The sequence below is a fragment of the Canis lupus genome, chromosome 15 (genome assembly GCF_011100685.1).
Source record: "Canis lupus familiaris isolate Mischka breed German Shepherd chromosome 15, alternate assembly UU_Cfam_GSD_1.0, whole genome shotgun sequence".
NCBI classification, from domain to species: domain Eukaryota; kingdom Metazoa; phylum Chordata; class Mammalia; order Carnivora; family Canidae; genus Canis; species Canis lupus.
This window is the reverse complement of record NC_049236.1, coordinates 26,749,934-26,770,215: the sequence shown is the minus strand read 5'-3', so window position 1 is coordinate 26,770,215 and position 20,282 is coordinate 26,749,934. Positions and strand designations below refer to the sequence as shown.

At 34.2% G+C, this 20,282-nt stretch overlaps 1 protein-coding gene across 5 annotated transcripts in view; it reads left to right on the top strand.

Moving 5' to 3' along the window:
• Positions 1 to 20,282, top strand: part of SLC6A15 (solute carrier family 6 member 15) — a 45,300-nt gene that overhangs the window by 9,565 nt on the left and 15,453 nt on the right. For 3 of the 5 annotated variants that reach the window (XM_038558573.1, XM_038558570.1, XM_038558569.1), the window contains exons 2-6: positions 9,753 to 10,227; positions 14,999 to 15,156; positions 15,516 to 15,642; positions 17,185 to 17,366; positions 18,774 to 18,884. In XM_038558573.1, the coding sequence (XP_038414501.1) occupies positions 9,939 to 10,227; positions 14,999 to 15,156; positions 15,516 to 15,642; positions 17,185 to 17,366; positions 18,774 to 18,884 (867 nt within the window). In that variant the 5' untranslated portion in view covers positions 9,753 to 9,938. Of the gene's footprint in view, positions 1 to 48; positions 70 to 1,430; positions 1,555 to 9,752; positions 10,228 to 14,998; positions 15,157 to 15,515; positions 15,643 to 17,184; positions 17,367 to 18,773; positions 18,885 to 20,282 lie in introns of those variants that run through there. The other 2 variants (XM_038558572.1, XM_038558571.1) reach the window with 2 other exon arrangements.

Sequence of the window (20,282 nt, the reverse complement as noted above, 5' to 3'; positions counted from 1 at the left end):
ACATGATATGGAGGAAATACAACTTGTTTTACCAATCACCCCCTGAAAGACATTCAGTTTCAGGCTATTGTAAGTAAAGTTGGTATGAACACTTATGTATAAGTTCCTGCTTGAAAATAAGTTTTTATTTTTCTGGGATTTATGTCTAAGAGTGCAAATTGGTGGTCAGTGTAATAACTCTGTTATTAGTGCTAAAAGGAACTACCAGCTGTATTTTTAGAGTGGCTGTACTATTTTATATTTCTACCAGAAATATATGATTGATCTAGTTTTTTTTCATCCTCACCAACTTTTGTTGTCTTTACTTTTTAAGACTTGTTTTTAAAAACATGTTAGTCATCCTCATAGGCGTGTTATAGTCTACCTTTTTTGGGTAAAATATATAAAGTGTAAATTGTGACATTGTATTGTCATTTGTAAAAAAAAAATTCTCCTTTTGATTGACTCTGTGAATTCTATTATTTTTTTTTCTCAATGCAAACATTTTATGTGAAGGGGATATAATTTGCAAAAGAAATGTTTAGGTTGAATTTTATATTGTTGAAGTTTTAGATGTGTTATTTTTTTCTTGAGTCTTGCTATATGGTTTAACATTTTGTTTTTATTCAGACAGCCTTTATTTTTTTACCCTATATGTTAGAATTAGAAAAATGTTTCATTTGAATCTACTATAAAGTTCAGATTCACTGTTCATAATTGGTTCATATTTGAAGAAAATTTTATTCAGTAAAATTTATAATTGTCCAAGTCAGGGAGATAATTTGGTGTACTTCTAGTTCTTTATTATAGAATATTAAACTTTTGGCATGTACCAATAATTAGCCAGCGCAAGCATGTCTATTTGAATCCTTTCTCATCTCTAAGATGCAAGTGCCTGTCTGTTTTTTTAGGTCTTTGCATATTTTCACTGGAAATGTTAATTAGAATTTAAAACAGTTTCAAAAGAAGTTGTAACAATAGTTTAAGAACTAAGAAGTCTTGAAAGATAGAATGAGAATTGCACAATATTTTAATTACATAGTGAAAATATTAGCAAGATTAATTAAGACAAAGCAGAGAAAACACCTATTGTCAATACCAGGAATAAAAAATGTGATATGACTACAAATCCTACAACTATTAAAAAAACTACGGCATATTATGAACTGCTTTCCACAAACAAAATTTGACAATTTAAGTGAAATGTGTTTGAAAACACAACTTACTAAAACTAATATAAGAAAAAAGGAAATTCAGTAGCTGTATATCAATGACACAAAGTGCATTTTTTAATAAATTGTATTTTTAATTAAACATATTCTCTGAAAGAAAACTCCAGGCCCAGATGGCTTCATTGGTGAGTGCTGCCAAACATTTAAGGAAGAAATAAAACTAATTCTACATGTATTTTCTCAGAAAATAAATGAGAGACCGTTTTAAAATTCCATATATGAGTCCACCAAAACCAGAGAAGCAAAATACAAGAAAAAATTATATATTCACGTTCCTATGAATAATGCTGAAAAAATCCTTATCAAGATATTAGCAAATTGATTCCAGTAATATATTAAAAAGGTAATACATCTCGATCAGTGGCATTTATTTCATAATGAAAGATTAGTCTAAAATACAAAATCAATTGATGTTATATTGTGTATCAGTAGATTAAGAAGTTATATGATTGGCTCACCTGGGTGGCTCAGTCGGTTAACCATTTGCCTTTGGTCCAGATCATGATCCTGGAATCCTGGGATTGAGTCCCAGGATTCAGCCCAGGTCATCAGCATCATCTGTGTTCCCTGCTCAGAGGGAGGTCTGCTTCTCCCTTTCCCTATGCTCCTCCCCGCTCATGCTCACTAGCTTTCTCTCGCTCTTTTACTCCCTCTCTCAAATAGATAAAACCTCTTAAAAAAAAAAAAAAAAAAAAAGAAATGTTATATGATTATCTCAATAAAGGTAGAAAATTATGTGCCAAATTCAACAATTAATCAGAATTTAAAAAAAAATAAGACCCTCTCTGAACTAGGAATAAAAAGAAACTTCCCTAAACTGACAAAAGACAACTATGAAAAAAATCCATAGCTAATATTGTACTTAGTAAAATAGTGAGTATGTTCCCATTAGCATCAGGGCATTGATGAAGGTGTCTCTCTTAACACTCCTATTCAAAATTTTAGTGGATGCCCAAGCCAGTAGGTAAGTCAAGAAAAAGAAATGAAAGGTAAACAATTAGAGAGAGCTTAAACTTTATTTACCTTTGACGTACTGTGTATATAAAAATCCTAAAACACCATAAGCTCAAATTATCAATGTTGCACAATAGGAAGCTTGTGTTAAAAAAATCAACTTTTTTTTTTTCCAGAGAGAAGTTAGAGAGATAGAAGTAAATGAAGAGATATACCAAGTTCATAGATTAGAAAGCTCAAATTGTTAAGATATCAATGCTCTCCAAATGGATTTATAGAATCAATACAATCCTAGTTAAAATTCTAGCAGGCTCTTTCTTTGGGGTAGAAATTAACAAGCTAACTTCAAAACTTATCTGAAAAGGCAAGGAAACAATCTCAAAAAAGAAAAAAAAATTAAAAAGATTAGGGTTGAGAAGCACTGAGTTAGAAATTTATTATGTTGATTTAAAAATGTTTTGAATCTAGTTTTAAGTTCTTCAAAATAGATTTTTTTCTGAAAACTTGCATATGAAGACAATTAAAGCAATACAAAAATGGGAGAATGAGAAAAATGTAAATATAAGTCCAAATTAAGTAATGTAATGTTCCCAACATTTTAAAGTGTATGTTAAGTCCTTTTACAGTAAATGAATGGAAAGATACCAATTGTTTTACATTGATTGGAGCCATGTTATTTAGGATTCTTTGTTTGCAAGCTGCAGAAATTGATGCCTGGCTAGGAGGCAAAAATAAAATAAATATTGGCAAGGTTCGGGCTCAAAGGAACAATGGGGTGCTTGGCACTGAGATGGAAAAGGGCAAGAATGAAAACAGTTCTTAAAGCTAGGAACCAGAATCCATGACTACGGTGGTAGTAGTTAGAGCCTGGGCATAATACCTTTGGAATTGAGTGAGATGCCAACCTTTTGATCTCTTTGTTCCCGTCCTCAGGATTCAGAATCCAGGGAGGGGAGTGCTAACTGGACAAGTGTAGAAGATTATTTGCAAAGAAGGTGGCAGTGGTTTTCTTTTCTCTCTACTCATATGTTTTGGAATTTGATTTTGTTGCTCCTTCCATCAAAAGGTAGAGGTTAGCCCCTCTAATCAACCTGGACTTAGCTGTGTGACTTGCTTTGGGCCATGAAACATGAGCAGATGCTACACAGAGGATTCACTGGCACTTGCATGTTGGGCTTCTTTTGGCTAGAGTTAGAACTGAGCTTATAATGTGAACAAGTTGAAGCTAGCATTTTGGAGAGATTACATTTGGAAGAATCAAAGTGCTCTGGCTGGGCAGCCCGGGTGGCTCAGTGGTTTAGCGCCGCCTTCAGCCCAGGGCATGATCCTGGGGCCCCGGGATCGAGTCCCATATCGGGCTCCCTGCATGGAGCCTGCTTCTCCCTCTGCCTGTGTCTCTGCCTCTCTCTCTGTTTCTCTCATGAATAAATAAATAAAATAAAAAAAGAAAGAAAGAAAAGCTCTACTTATAAAAAACAAAAAACAACAACAAAAAAAGTGCTCTGGCTGATAGGCTGCCTCCTGCCAGAATGTGAGTGAGACCATCCTAGACCATCCTTCCCCACTTGAGTTGATAGATGACTATAGTGGAGACGTGACCTGAGTCAAGACCAGCAAAACAACTGATCGTGTAAGCCTAGTTCAAATTGCAAACACACAGAATCATAAGCAAATAAGACATTTGTTTGCTAAGCCACTAAATTTTGAGGTAACTTATACAGCAACAAAAAAATGGCATTTGGAAAAAAAAGTGATGTTAAAATGATTTGAATGTATGGCATTGGCTCTAGACTTACATTATCCTTAATAATTTGCAGTAAGCCAGTTATAACAGAATACAGCTATAAGAGGGATGGTAATCATAATAACAAAAGAAGACATAATTGAGTTCTTTCGATGTGTTGGCATTTATCCAAGCACTTTATTATTATATAACAAAGTAACTTAGCCAAGGTCATAAAACCATAAGTGATAGAGCTAGGATTTGAACTCCGTCTGTTTCTAGAAACTAAATATAAGTGTTTGGCATCAATATATGTCTTTTCACAGCAAGAAATGTTAATTTCTACAAGATCTCAATAAAAATAAACAAGGATTATATGAAAGTGTGAAGAGATTGGGGTCATTATCTTTTTTTTTTTTTTGACTATGTGTTTTATAGTTAGACAGTATCCTAAATTGCTTCCTGATATGAAATATGAGGATATTCTCATGCTTTTATTTCTTTCTAATCTTCTCCTGTTTCAATTCCTGATTTTATTTTCTGAATTTTAATTTATATTTTTCATCTAAACATAATTCATATAGATTTTAAAGCTTATTTTCTGTTTAAATTAGTGTTCACTTCTATCCATTAACATGACTTCTCTGTTAATGAGGTCTTTACCTTTTTTCTCTCTTGGCCAAATTTCATGATCATGTAACCTGTTTATCTACCTCCCCAAGAGGGATCATCAGATCTCTTACAGACAAGAATATTTGCCTGTGGCTTTTATAATTGGAATACAAAATACTTGAGTATAAAAATCGGAGATTGAGTGTTTTTTTCCTCTTAATTTTTTTTTAGCAGTTATGAAACATACTGAGAAGTCTTTTTATTCCCCCTTTCTACTTCTGCTTGAAATCCCTAGGAATCTTTATCCCAGTATTTTTAGGGTCGACACCTCTGTATTACTACTTTTTGAAAATATGAATCTGAGCAAAACTTCTGTTAATTTATCTTTCAGTATTTTGTGTTATATTAATTCTGTTTTCTTGCCTTCCTTTCAGAGGCTGCATAAAGCCAAAAGGAAAGATATAAATTGAGTTTCTGAATGAATTTGTAAAAAACAATTTTTTAAAGTTTGTTGGATCACCTTTATCTGACCTGTTTCCATTAGCTTTTCTCTGAATTACTTTAAGATATTTGACTCTTTTCATTCTTTTTGAGAAGCTTCCATAAGTCTTCTCCACGTCTATGGATGTACTTGTGGCAGCCTTTATTTGTTTTTAATGTACCTTTTATCCCTATACTGAATTTCCCATCTCTTATCTGTATTCAGTATTCATCTATTTAACTTTTTTCTTCCCAATCATTTTTTATATATTTTCTTTGAGTTTTTAAAAGTTCTTTTAATATTTATTTATTTTAAAAATTTATTTATCCATTCATAAGAGACACAGAGAAAGAGAGGCAGAGACATAGGCAAAGGGAGAAGCAGGCTCTGTGCAGGGAGCCCGATGAGGGACTTGATCCCGGGACCCTGGGGATCACGCCCTGAGCCTAAGGCAGATGCTCAACAGTTGAGCCACCCAGGTGTCTGATTTTTTTTTTTTTTCAAAAGGAACTTCGTTTTATCTTTATTTTGTTGAATCTCTGAGTTTTCTTAAGTAATATACTTGAAACTCTAGAGCACTCTGTTTCCTGATATATATTTTCTACATTTGTTTCTTCCCCTGTCAACTACTCCCACTCCATCTCCCTGGTTCTATATAAAACCCTATCATTCTTGGTAATTACTTATTTTTAAATGGGTAGAGTTCTATCTTGTCATACTATTTGATAAAGAAATTAGTGCCATACAAATGGAGTCTATATCAAGTGGTCTGAAGAACTCCATATTTTCAATTCAAATTTATTCTCCGAAACAGTGGTTGTCAAATTTTTTCAATACAGTCAGTAAATATTTTAAACTTTGCAGTCTGTACAAATTGACTCTGCTGTTGCAGCACAAAATTAGCTATAGAAAAATATGTAAATGTGTGGGTATGGCTATGTTCCAATATAAATTTATTTATAAAATCACACAATGGGTTGTAGTTGACCCACGGGTAATATTTTGTTGACCTCGATCTTGAATATCTGTTGCTCAGGGGTAGATGGGAGGCCTTTACCAGGTAATGATGTAGACTGCCAATGAAACTCCTAAGTGCAGTCAAAGTGCAGTAGATGATAGCTTCTTTCTATTGCATGAATGGCTGGTGCTAACTTGGCAGAGGCTGTGCAGTTACTTGAAACTGATTATCCTACTGCCCATGACCTGCAGATTGCTGACACTTTATGACCTTCCACCTCACCTCCTTCCTGGACATTCCTGCTTCATTTCTTTTCCCAGATGTAGCAATGATCAATATACTTTTTGGCAATAGTCAGCCTCGCTTTTCATTCTCTTTTTAACCTATATTTATGGTCTACTTTTATGAACTAAGTTCTTCAAGTAAGCTTTTGGCGTGATAAAACATGTTATCTTTTAGAAAAGTTGGGTCTTAAAGATATGAAAATAATTTGGCTTCCAATTATTGTCTTATATACAATGGATTTTACAAATGCATTCAGAAACTCAGTTTATATCTTTACTCTTGGCTTTATGAAGCCTCTGAAAGGAAAGTCTCTGACTCAATAAATCTAGGGCCTTAGGATAAAAAAAAATCAAAAACCCAAAAAACAACCAAACGTGTAATAGTGCAGAATACTTATAGTTATCATACAATATTAATGTGTCCTACTTTTTGGAGCTCATTCATTGGACAGATAAGTTTAAAACTTGAGAATGCGAGATGAGTAAGATAAAATCATTTTCTAAGCAGAGTTTATGGTCTAGTGAAGAAGAGAGCACGAAATAAATGCAACAACTTTAGCTTCCTTTTAAAATATGTTTAATTTTATAAACGTTGCCCAGGATTATTGTATTATATAATCTGTATATATAGATATGTTTTATATATTAAATATATTGCAGGCATTTATATTATATCATTGTATTTCAATTTTGTTTACACTTGACATTGATTTTTTTTCATGGAAGATATGATCTTTGGGTTGTTTGATAGAAAATTTTATTTTATTTTTTTTAAGATTTGTTGACTTATTTCAGAAAGAGAGCACAGGGGGAAAGGGACAGAGGGAATCTTAAGCAGACTCTATGTGGAGTATGGAGCCCCATGTGGGGCTCGATCTCACTACCCTGAGATCAGGACCTGAGCCAAAACCCAGAGTTTAACTGACTGTGCCATCCAGGGGCCCCAGTCTGATAGAAACTTTTTTTTAAATTTTTATTTATTTATGATAGAGAGAGTGAGAGAGAGAGAGAGGCAGAGACATAGGCAGAGGGAGAAGCAGGCTCCATGCACCGGGAGCCCGATGTGGGATTCGATCCCGGATCTCCAGGATCGCGCCCTGGGCCGAAGGCAGGCGCCAAACCGCTGCGCCACCCAGGGATCCCTGATAGAAACTTTTAAATGTAAACTTTGCCAAAGGATAGCATATGTACATTTGTATAATTATTCATTAAATGTGTAAAAAAAATATTCAGCAGTGTCCAAAATTGTTTTTTCATTTTGATTTTTTTGTGTATTTTTTTTCTGCAAAGACTAGATATTTATAGAAGAAATTCTACAAGTTGTGAGACAATGAATTTGGGGGAGGCTCATGAGTGAACCCTGTCTTTTAAATTTTTTTCTCCTGAAATTGTGGATGTCTTCACCCTAATAATATTTCTAAACTTTGATGTATTCCTTATCTTTCTATTTATATGGAAAAAGCAAAAAGAATAGCTAACAACCTTACTTTATTGAGAAAACTAAGGTTAAGAATTATTCTATTACTATAAGTTATACAACTAATAAATGAAAGAACTAGAAGTCTCAAGTTTGTTAGATTAGAGCCAATGCTTTTATCTATGTATCAGTTAAATTACTGTGCTAATAACTTATCTTTAGATAATTCAACAAGTGTAGATCTTTACATAATTCATGTCTCACAAATCATAGTTTCCTATATGTCAGATTGTTTTCTTCCAGCAAAAAATATGTGGAAAATTAGCTTATTTCAGTTTTTCAGTGGTTCTATTTATTCATTTACTCCCCTAATATTTACTGATCTCTCAGAGAAAAGAAAGCAAATCAAACAGACATAATCCACAACCTCTTGAAACTATTTCCACATCAAAAACTTGGTGATGTCTTTACAATAGTCACTATAAAAAGTTGCTCATTTATCCTAGAGATGTGTCTATTATTTAAATATTTTCTTTTTTTAAAATAAATTTATTTTTTATTGGTGTTCAATTTACCAACATACAGAATAACACCCAGTGCTCATCCCGTCAAGTGCCCCCCTCAGTGCCCGTCACCCATTCCCCCCCACCCTATTTAAATATTTTCAATGGTAGTTTTTCAGAATTTCCTTCACAGTCTAACTCTTAATCCTCACTAAATCCAAAATGAGGGTTTGCTGTTATTTTAATTTGGAAAGAACTAAACACCTCCAAACCTAAAGGCAACAAATAAGTTACATGGTCAAGTTAATGAGTTCCTGTTTTTCTTTATCATTGAGTCACCAAGCACCCTGTCTTGTTCATTAAGATTATGAATTAAATTATGATGGGCTAATTCTCTGACTTTGAATGTAAATCTAACACAGTTCTATCAAAGAATTCCATTATTTTTCTAGAAATAAAAGACAAAATTCTTGGTAGATTATTTCTAAAGCCTCCCAACCCAGCTTTAAAGAGAAACATTCATATATTCAATCACTTTTTATTTTTATTTTTTTAAAGATTTATTTATTTATTCATGAGAGAGAGGGAGAGAGAGAGGCAGAGACACGGGCAGAGGGAGAAGCAGGCTTCATGCAGGGAGCCCGACGTAGGACTTGATCCTGGGACTCCAGGATCATGCCCTGGGCCGAAGGCAGAGGCTCAACTGCTGAGCCACCCTGGCTGCCCAATCACTTTTTAAAATTGACAATGTCATTGGTTTATAAATACACCCTATACACTTACTTGGTTTGTATTTGAACAGAGAAAAGGATATGAGATATAATGTAAAAAGAAATAAAGGGAAAAATGTCAAGTGGTGGCAGTGTGTCTTTTGGGTCATTTGAGAGAATGTTTACACAAATAATGATAGTTACCACCTCTTGCATCTGTTTATGCTATTCCTTACATTTGGTGTGGCCTCACTCCATCCCTGCCCAACTATAATGCCACTTTTGTTCAACATTCCTGATGTCTCCTATCTTAATGGTGTTGGGTAATATAAATTATATAATGTAGTGTAATTATTTGGGAGGTGCCTTTCTCCCTGTTAGATAAAAGCTCCTTTAAAGTAGATATCATATGATTCATTACTGTTTATATCTCTGTATTTTATCCATATTACAATTAATATCAAGTGAGTGAATGATAAATATGCGTATAGAAGAGATTCTGTATAAGACACTTACCAGGATGGCATGTAATTGTAATTCTGTAAGGAATAAAATAAGGGATGTGCGTTAGTCAGAGAGGTAAAAAGGAAGAATTAAGAGAGAGAGTCACAAAATTTTAATTACCAGCAAATAGCATAGTTTTGCATTGGAGTATACCTGAGATCAAATTAGATTTTGCAAGAAGGAAGAAGTTAGTTAAAAGAAAGTGTGTCTGAAGCACATGTGTACTTTACAATTTTTCCACTTCTGGTAATTATTAAGCTCTGAAGGGACAAGGGCAATCAGATGTCTTATACTTTACAGAAAGAGTTATCATAAAAATTATTAATAAAGAGTCTTCAGTATTTTAAATATTTTCCCCCATTAATATTATTGTTTTTCAACTTAAAATTTTACAGGTATCCATTGGATATTGGACATACAGACCCAGGATTCATTAAGACTCTGTCACCTTGAACCAAGGATTTATATGATACCTTCCTCCATCTTTTATTCATATTAATTAACATATTTCAAAAAAGAATTAACAAATTTACCATAAGGATATTTTTTAAAAATAATAGTAGTAATACCCACACTTTCCAATGCCGAAGAATAGCAAGGTGGTAAAAAGAGAATTAGATGATGAAGTTATTGAGTCTGTCAAAGACCTTCTTTCCAATGAAGACTCAGCTGATGATGCTTTTAAGAAGAGTGAACTGATTGTTGATGTTCAGGAAGAGAAAGATATCGATGTTGAAGAAGAATCCGAAGTCGAAGATGAAAGACCAGCTTGGAATAGCAAGCTACAATACATCTTGGCCCAAGTTGGATATTCTGTAGGTTTAGGAAATGTGTGGCGATTCCCATACCTATGTCAGAAGAATGGAGGTGGTAAGTTTTGGGTTTTTTAAATTTTTTTATTTTTTGTTTTTGTTGTTGTTAAGTGACACATTGCTGAGTAAATTACAACTGCCTATCTCAAGTAGCCCACGTTGTTGCTGCAGTCTCATTATTTCAGAAACTATGAATTCCATTGTAAAGCCAGGGAGACTCCTTTGTTGAAAGTGAGCGCAACTCTGTTTTCAGATTAGGTTTCCATAGGAGCTAATGGCTTATTATGAATACTCAAAGATTACTTAAGGGTAGTACATTCTCAAATTCTTTCTGTGGGTGCTATTAAACATCACTAAATTCCTGACCTTTCTAACAAACGTTAGAGGCATCCCTTATGCCTGTCAGTTACTCTTCGGAGAAAAACCTAAAGTTTCTCATATAAGAGAGTACTGGTGAAAGAAGTCAGAAAGAATGTTCTCTCCACAATTTATTAATTCTGAATTTTGAATTATTTCACTTTTCAAAAGAAAATTACATATAATTTACAATAATTATGGTGTTCAAATGCTGCCCAGAATTTTGTAGATCCCAGTAGAAGGGATTTTATCATATAATTAATGTAATACCAGACATTCTTCATCCTTAGATATTATATATATTTGGTTTCTAATGCTACAGTATTTGGGGGGCAAAGTTTAGTTTCAAAGAAAACTTTAAGGAAATTAGCATCCTTAATATAATTTCATTTTTCTTTTTAAGATTTTATTTATTTATCTGAGGGAGGGTGGAGGGAGAGGGAGAGAGAGCATGAGCAGGGGATTGGGGCAGAAGGAGAGATCCAAGCAGTGTCCCCACTGAGCAGGGAGCTTGACAAAGTAGGACTCCATCCCAGGACCCTGGGATCATGACGCTTAACCACCTGAGCCACCAAGGCACCTCCATCCTTAATTTTAAACAAATATATCTCCATCAACATAATATCCTACCTTTTTGTATTTGTGTACATACTCAGTAAGGGTTGTTTAACAAAAATTATCTTACAGATCAATTTAAAAAGTATATACAAAGGAATGTATTGTTCATGTTGGGATACAAGTTCTTTTTTTTTTTTTTTTAAGATTTTATTTATTTATTCATGAGAGACACCGAGAGAGGGAGAGAGGCAGAGACACAGGCAGAGGGAGAAGCAGGCTCCATGCAGGGAGCCTGACATGGGACTCGATCCCAGGTCTCCAGGATCACGCCCTGGGCTGAAGGCAGGCGCTAACCGCTGAGCCACCAAGGCTGCCCTGCAAGTGCTATAGTACATCAAAGTCAAGTAATGTCAACTAACATTTGAGTTGAAACTTTATTGCATGGCGACTATTAAAATAAATGTGGTTAAAAACCAAATATTATATTAGCTGCATATCAGCGCACAAAGGGTAGAAAGAATGTTTTGGGATTTGATTCCAGTTTGTGATAGTTTTGTTGATTGGATGAAAATATGGTATTTATACTTGATGTACAAATCAAATGAAATAATAAAATCATATGTGAAATTTCTTTTTTCGATTATAAGATAAAAAGCTAAGGTGTTCTGATAACAAGATATATTTAAGATCTTGCTTAGTTAATTCAGCTAGGCACATAACAACTGGTGTAGAAATAGTTGCCCGTTGGACAAATCTGCCTGAGAGGTAATTATCAATGTAGCGAGTCCATGATACACTGCACAGCACGCCACTGAAACTGTAAGCTCCTTAGCTAGTCATTAACACCACATATGCATTATTTGTCAAATAAGTTATACTTGTTTGACTTGACTAGTTATTATACTACCTGCTTTTTGTTTTTCATGAGCCATCCCATTTGCCAAGACTAGCAGAAGATGAATTCTGATCTTTAAGCCTTTCATCTTGTGAGCCTCACTCGCCACACTGTTGAGAAAGAAGGCTGTCTTGGCTAAAGTCATGTTGCTTTCCATTTAATACCATTTTTGTTTTGGCAGAGAACTCAAAGGATTTCATATTTAGAAATTAGTATAAGAAATAGTGAAAGGGATTATAGGGGAAAGGAGGGAAAATGAATGGGAAATATTAGAGAGGGTGACAAAACACGATAGACTCCTCTAACTCTGGGTAAAGCACAAAGGGTAGTGGAAGGGGAGGCGGGCGGGGGATGGGGTAACTGGGTGACCGACACTGAGAGGGGCACTTGATGGGACGAGCACTGGATGCTATACTATATGTTGGCAAATCTAACTCCAATTAAATAAAAATAGAAATTAGTTATTAGAAACATGTGCTCCTCCTCCTTATCTTCAAATGCAAAAAGAGTCAAAATGCTGTTCCTACTATTGTTTCCTTTGTTCTAATCACAAATACTAGACAGTGATATTACAAAATGCCAATGGACTTTATCGTCTCTAAATGACTGCCAGGGTACAAAAGGCTATACCCAACATGCAGTGTAGTGTTGAGCTTTTGGGATATTTGAGTAGTGTATTCGGCTGTCTAGTCAAACAGCCTCAGACAACCTGAATCTCACTCATTTGTCACTTGAGGCACTTCATGAATAATAGAACTAAAAAGTAACAGACCCAACATAAGATGATTTGTCTGAAGATATTAAACTTAAAGAACAATGGTGATGCTTAATAAGTAGTGTAATATAGAAGCTTCCAGCTCAGGTTTTTTTTTTTTAATTATTTATTTTATTTGTTTTATTTTTATTTTTTAATTTAATTTTATTATTTTTAATGTGTATATATATATATACATTAAATATATATATTAAAAATATATATATATTTTATTTTACCAGCTCAGGTTTTGAAGTCAATTTGGCCTTGAAGCCTGGCTCTTTCCCACACTAGCCATGTGACCTTTTTTACAAGTTAGCTTACTTTTTCTAGTTTAGTTCCCGCATCTGTAAAATGATGATAATGATACTCACCCCATTGGATTCTTGTAAGGAATACATGGATAACTATGCGTATCAGGCTTAGAAATGTGCCTGGCAAATAGTAAATGCTCAGTTTTGTCTTAGTTATGATGTTTCTATTTATTTAATTTATTTATTTAGTTATAACTATTATTAATATGGGGGCTAATGTGAGTAATGTGAGTTAGAAGTATCTAATAGCATGTCATGCACACATAACTGAGGAAAGATTCCCAAGGAGTCCAGTTTTAATTCATTTTCCCTGTCATTCACACATACACAAACTCATCCACATTCCAGGATTAGGTGCATGTGTTAAAATGCACTTTCAGTCCTTTGGGAAACATTTTAAGGTCATTAGCACCTGAATGTTACTAATCATTTTAGTATTAGATACTTGATAATTCTGTTTTATGAGCTCACACATCCATGCTTTACATTATGTATCCATTTGTAGAATCAACTCAAGTCCAAAAGACTGCAAATCAGTCATAAGAAAGTAGAGATTTTCTATGGACCACAATATTAGGGAAATTCTTGTATATGGTCATAATTTCAGAGGTGTACAAAGATACTGAGATAAATCTCAGAATCTATTCAATCTATTCAAAGCCATCAAACACTTCTTTTTTAAAATATGGGAGAATACAACAAATGGCCTCTTATGGCATTGACACCATCAATTGCATGATTGCCTTGATAGTATCTGATTGGACAAAGCTCCAGATAGGAAATTTGAATGTAGGAAGTTCATTCTAGAGGTTATTTAATGAATAGTTTGCATATGTGTTCTTATATAGAAATGAATACGTTTCACATTTAACTTTATCAGTTAATAAAGCCTGATACTAACATTGTGAAACTATTTTAAAATAACTGGTCATATGTTTTAATTCGAGGTTTAGCTATAATTTTCTTAAGTATGAAAATCTTACCACAAGGATAATATACATTTGCACATGTATTTTCAATAGGTATTAAGTATCTTAGTTTCTCACTCAACTTCACTGCCCCTTCACAGAATTTTGAAAAATAAAAAATTCCTTTTGGGGTGCTTGGGTGGCGATACACTAATTTTGAATTAGTGTATAGAATCAGTTGGTTAAGCTTCTGACTTGATTTTGACTCAGATTATGATCTCAGGGTTGTGAGATTGAGCCCCATGACAGGCTCTACACTAGGCATGGATCCTGCTTAAGATTCTCTCCCTCCTTCTCTCTTTGCCCCTCCCCTGCCCTTAGCCTATGTGCCCACATTCTCTCTCTCTCTCTTAAAAAAAAAGGGAAACAAAAATTCCTGAAATATACTTTTTAAATGAAGTATTTATGAGAAAAAATGATATTTGTCTGATGTAAAAGTTCTTTTTCTTTTCCTATTTTTTTTTTCCTTTTCAGTCTAAGCTGCTATTTCTTCTTCCCTGTTGTTATTTAGGGGAAAAAAGTCAGCTTTAATACTATAAAATTTCATTCATTCTAATTAAACTGATTTGGAATGCATGTTTAGTTGAGTTTGAATGAGATTTAATAAATTACTTCATGAGCATCATATGAATAAGAATTCCAGGAGTTTGTGAAGCCTACTTGAGAAAATAATTAACTTTGAGAAATCAATTATTTTTATGGAAAATGAAGATCTACCCTTCCAATAAAATGAAACTAAAACTTTACATTCTTACTTTTACAATAATTATTTTTTTTTTATCAGAAACTCTTTGTAGCTGTCAAATCCAGGTTTCAAATACTAGAAGGTTTAAAATGATGAAATTGCATATTCTTTCAAGTCCTTTATAATTATACTATAATAGAAGTTCAAATACTGTCTTTTATGAGATATTCAAAATTAGTGTATTCTCTACTGTGACTTTTGAAAATATGATCTATTTCATTTGTTCTTGTCTTTGTAGGTGCATATCTTTTGCCATATTTAATACTGCTTCTGGTAATAGGTATTCCCCTTTTTTTCCTGGAACTTGCTGTGGGTCAAAGAATCCGGCGAGGAAGCATTGGTGTGTGGAATTACATAAGCCCTAAACTGGGTGGCATTGGATTTGCAAGTTGTGTAGTAAGTTTCCTGGTATGGTATATGTTATATAATTTTTACAGGGTTTGTTATTGTATAGTTTGCATTTAAATGAAACCCTTGAGTGTGTATTTCTATTCAACTCTTAACTGTGTTAAAAAAAACACGATTAGTTTGCACTAATACACTATCGAAGCTGTAAATATTAATATAGTTCAATCTTGATAATGCATGTTCCTAAGACCTAAGAGAGACATCTTCTTAGAAAAGATAATGTGTTTCAAATAAAAATGAAATGGGGAGGATTTTTTAACATGTTAAATGGGCCTTTATGCATTTCATCTCATTTCAAAGGAAGGGGCATAGGAAGCATAATGTAATCGCACTATTTTGTTTTGCAGGTGTGCTTTTTTGTGGGTCTCTACTACAATGTCATCATTGGCTGGAGTTTGTTCTATTTTTCTCAATCTTTTCAGCAGCCTCTACCTTGGGATCAATGTCCTTTGGTGAAAAATGCTTCACACACTTGTAAGACATATATCATATCATACAGTGTTTTTTGTTTTTTTTTTTTTTTTGTATATAAAGATCATAAAGTTGCTAAGGGCATGATATTTTGAGATTTTTTTTCTTTTCTGAAAATAATGTAGAAAAATCTTGCAAAATTATCCTAGCAAGCTTTCTTCACTTTTAGGATTGGCATACTTAAAGCAAAGACCTTTGGCACCATCTAATTTTACTAGCTCTTCCCAAGTTATTTTATCATGCCCCACGACATTATGGTAAAATATTACAACCCTTCAGTTGTTAACTTTGACAATTTTTTATTTTGTACACCTTTCTTGATGCCTAATATTTTGATTAAAATAAATAAAATACAACTTCCGGCTATAAAACGAGTAAGTTATGGAGATGAAAAGTACAGCATAAGGAAGATGGTCAATAATACTGTAATAATTATATGGTGACACATGGTAACTAACTACACCTATTGTGGTGAGCATTGTGTCATGTACAGAATTGTAGAATCATTATATTGTACATCAAAATGAATAACATTGTATGTCAACTATACTTCAGTCACACAAATTTTTTTTAAAAGGACCTACAGGTAGTCATAAAGGAGAAAAAAAATATGGGATCCCTGGGTGGCGCAGTGGTTTGGCGCCTGCCTTTGGCCCAGGGCGTGATCCTGGAGACCCGGGATCGAATCCCACATCGGGCTCCCCGTGCATGGAGCCTGCTTCTCCCTCTGCCTATGTCTCTGCCTCTCTCTCTCTCTCTCTGTGACTATCACAAATAAATAAAAATTAAAAAAAATATGTTAAAAAAAAAAGGAGAAAAAAAATAAAAGTAACATAAAAATTAGGGCAAAAAGAATTAGGATTGAAGTAATTGTTTTTATATCTTTAGTTCTGTTTAGTTTTGTTTAGTTTTTCAATCATTTATGTTTAAATTCTAGAACGTAAACAAAGGACAAGTCCCTCTAGTAGTGATGTCCAGTAAACATCAAATGCAACACATATATGTAGTCTAAAATTTACTACTAGCCACACTGAAACAAGTAAGAAATAGGTGAACTATTTTTTCCAAAATATTAACATTTCAACAAATAATTAATAGAAAAATTATTAATGCCCTAATTTACATTGTTTAATTGCACTACGTCTCTAAAATCTTCTGGTATTTTGTATTTATAGTACATGCCACTTTAGACTAGCTTTATTTCAAAAGTCACATCTGACCAGCAGCTAGCATATTTGACAGCTCTGTCCCAGGAAGTCAGTCAGATAATTCTGGGCATTGAAGGGGCTATAAACCTGATGTGTTTTAACTACTTTGATAAAAAGCTTACATATTCCTATTTCAGCGATGTGTAATAAAAAATATCAACAAGAATACATGTCTGTGGATTTTTCACAATTTTGCACAGTTGAGTTTTCATGGTGAACTTAAATGCTTCTGTAGAATAGTGTACTTTTCTATGAAATATTAAGAACTGATTTACAGGTTTACTGGGAGCAGAACAATAACCTAATTACTCTTCCTACTCTGAATTTCTTTCCATAGTTGTAGAGCCAGAATGTGAAAAAAGTTCTGCCACCACCTATTACTGGTACAGAGAAACCCTGAATATTTCCAGTTCCATTTCTGAAAGTGGGGGCTTAAACTGGAAGATGACCGTCTGCTTGCTGGCTGCCTGGGTTGTGGTTTGCTTGGCTATGATCAAAGGCATTCAATCTTCTGGAAAAGTTAGTATGTTAGAGTCCCTCCTGACTCTGCTCCTCACCACTCCTGCGTGTGATGCCCGCCTCAAGCTCTGCTATAAATGTCTGTGGGCAAACTACAAGTATCGTGTCATTCTAGGTAGTTAAATAAAGATTGGTGGAAAGTAGTGCTTTTGAAAGTGTGTTTAAAGAAAGAACATAAGTAAGGACGTGTTTTGTAGTGAAATCTAAAGTCACTTATAATCTTTCCTTGTTTCACCCAAGACATTTTTTGAAATTTTGTGTCATTCCCTAAAAGACCTTCATTTTTGCTGTTCATTCCCTTGACCCTTAGTTCACCAAAGATGAGGGTGAGACATAAATAACAGGACAGTGAGTCATACAGATCAGGGGATGAGCGCCTCATACTCAGACTTGAGAGTGCAGCCCTGCTCTGTTCTGAGGCTGTAGAGCTGGGTCTGAGGCAGCTGGCAAGGGCCTGGGGGTTAGCTCAGCTGGGGGACAGGTGGTGGGGTGGGCAGGGAGGCCACTCTAATGTGAGGCTTTGCAGGTGAGAGAGAGGAATTCACGAGGAATTCACACTTTATTTCAACTGTATGAAAAAATCCCTGGAGTGTGTTAAGTAGGAATAAGATAACATGAGCGGTAGCCTGGAAACTAGGAGAATATTACCAGTAGTGTAGGGCTGCTTCTAGATGTTTGACTTCAGCACCTAGATGGATGGTGGGGCTATTTGCTGAGACAGAGACAGGTAGGGACATCTTTGCGGGAAAGTCAGAAGCTCTTTTCTGGACCTGAAAAGTTTTAGAGACCTGTTAGGCTTCCACGTGGAGATGTCAAGGAAGCAGTAAACGTCTGGTCAGGACAATTGCTTTTCTACAAGAAACATTCACTTAACTTTAAACTGAACACTAGTGAAGCAGAAAGTAAAACCTTGACATTAATTAGAGTCTTAGGAGACTTAACAGGGGCTGCCCTCTACTTCAGAAGCTTTACAAAATTATAATGGAATTTTGATTAATGAAGAAAAAAAAAAAAAAAAGGACTTGTTTTTACTGTTGCTGTGACCTAAAACAATAAAAGTAGAAATTTGTTAGGGAGATGGTAGCCATTATTTCTCTTAAAGATTGCTTGTTTTGTGAACTATAAGAAACACTATTCAAGTTACATCATACCTGTGGACTATTTTAAAGGAGTGTAAGGGAGATTCCCTATTTCTTATTATATCTCAAATGGGACCTTAAATAAGTCACATTGCATTAAGACTAATAAGCCATTCTAGTATGATGGTTATACAAGGTATTAATAGTACTATTAATCATGCTACAAAAACGGAGACTGTCCAAGTATAGAACAGAACACATAATCTTAACTATAGAAAGGAATATGGTTGTTAATATGTCTCACCTATATTTATTTTTTTCTTTGTAGGTCATGTATTTTAGTTCTCTTTTCCCATATGTGGTACTTATATGCTTCCTAGTCAGAGTGCTCCTTTTAAATGGTTCAATTGATGGCATCCGCCACATGTTTACCCCTAAGGTATGTATTGCATTTCTATTTATGGCTTATGATTATAAAATCATTTTGTTTACTGTTAAAATGTTCCCACAGTTAGATTTAAGGGATAATTGTCCTAAACATATGTATACCAACCTTTTAAATTACAGCTGTTACATTAAACAGCCTAGAAAAACCAGGGCTTTTATATATCTATAATTATATCCATCTATTTCTAATTTTAAATGTTCCATTTTAGTTCTAGAGTAAGGCAGTCACTATGTGAACTTTAAAAATTCCCCTTTTTATAGTAAACTAACTTCTAATTTTTTACACTGTTAAATTTGGGACTTTTTAATCTTTTTTTTTTTTAAGATTTTATTTATTTATTTGAAAGAGAGAGAATGCAAGCAGGGGGAGGTGCAGAGGGAGGAGCAGAGGGAGCAGGACAAGCAGACTCCATGCTGAGAATGGAGCCCACCACAGGGCTCAATCCCACAACCCTGAGATGATGACCTGAGCCAAAATGAAGAGTCCAACACGTAACCAACTGATCCACTTGGGCACCCAAGGACTTTTCTGTCTCTTCTCTACTTTCTTCTCTATGTCAGTGGTTCTTAACCTTTTGTAATTGACCCCTTTGGAAACAAAAAACCCCAAAACGATAATAACATCTTCTTACCAGAGAAACATAATGAACATATTAATTTGTTTAACATCTCAGAAGGTTGACAGATCATCTAAAATTCATGAATCCAGGCAAAGAAGGCTTCTGTACTCTAAATCCTGTCTCCTCAGAGAATATCAGTGTTCTTGTTTTGAGGTTTTGTACCTCCTAGAATAATATTTATAGTGGTGAGTTTGGGAATTTTTGTAACCTTTATAAATGCATTTACATTTCAGTAAAATTCTCATTCGGGTCAATAGAAGGCTCAGAATTTATGTTCTCTGATTCATCTTAGAATTGAACTCAATACTGAGTTTGAGGATTAATTATTATTATTATTAATTATTTAATTAATCCTGTGGACTTGATATAGTGATTTGTTAGGAAACAAAAACAAGTTTTGAGGTGCATATACATTTTAGTTATTCAATGAAATGAAATTAACACTTTGTTATTAGTTTGCTAACACTATCATAGGTAAACATGGAGTTATAAAGATAAAATTTCAAAATTAGTTCAGAATTGGAAGTTATCTGAAGAGTGAATGAGCAGCCAGCATCCTGCTGCAGGATTTGGGCAGAAATTATCTTCCTTGGAATTCTTTGTCACTCCTGGCAGCTGCCCTAATACTATGTAAAAGACACTTTGTTCTTTGGGTATCAGGTTCCAGCTTGGTATTCATTCTCTAAGTAGCAAAAATTCTGCCATTGGTATCTGATTTTCTTGACTAATTCAAGAGTCCTGGTTAGCATGTAGAGTTGTTGGAACTCCCC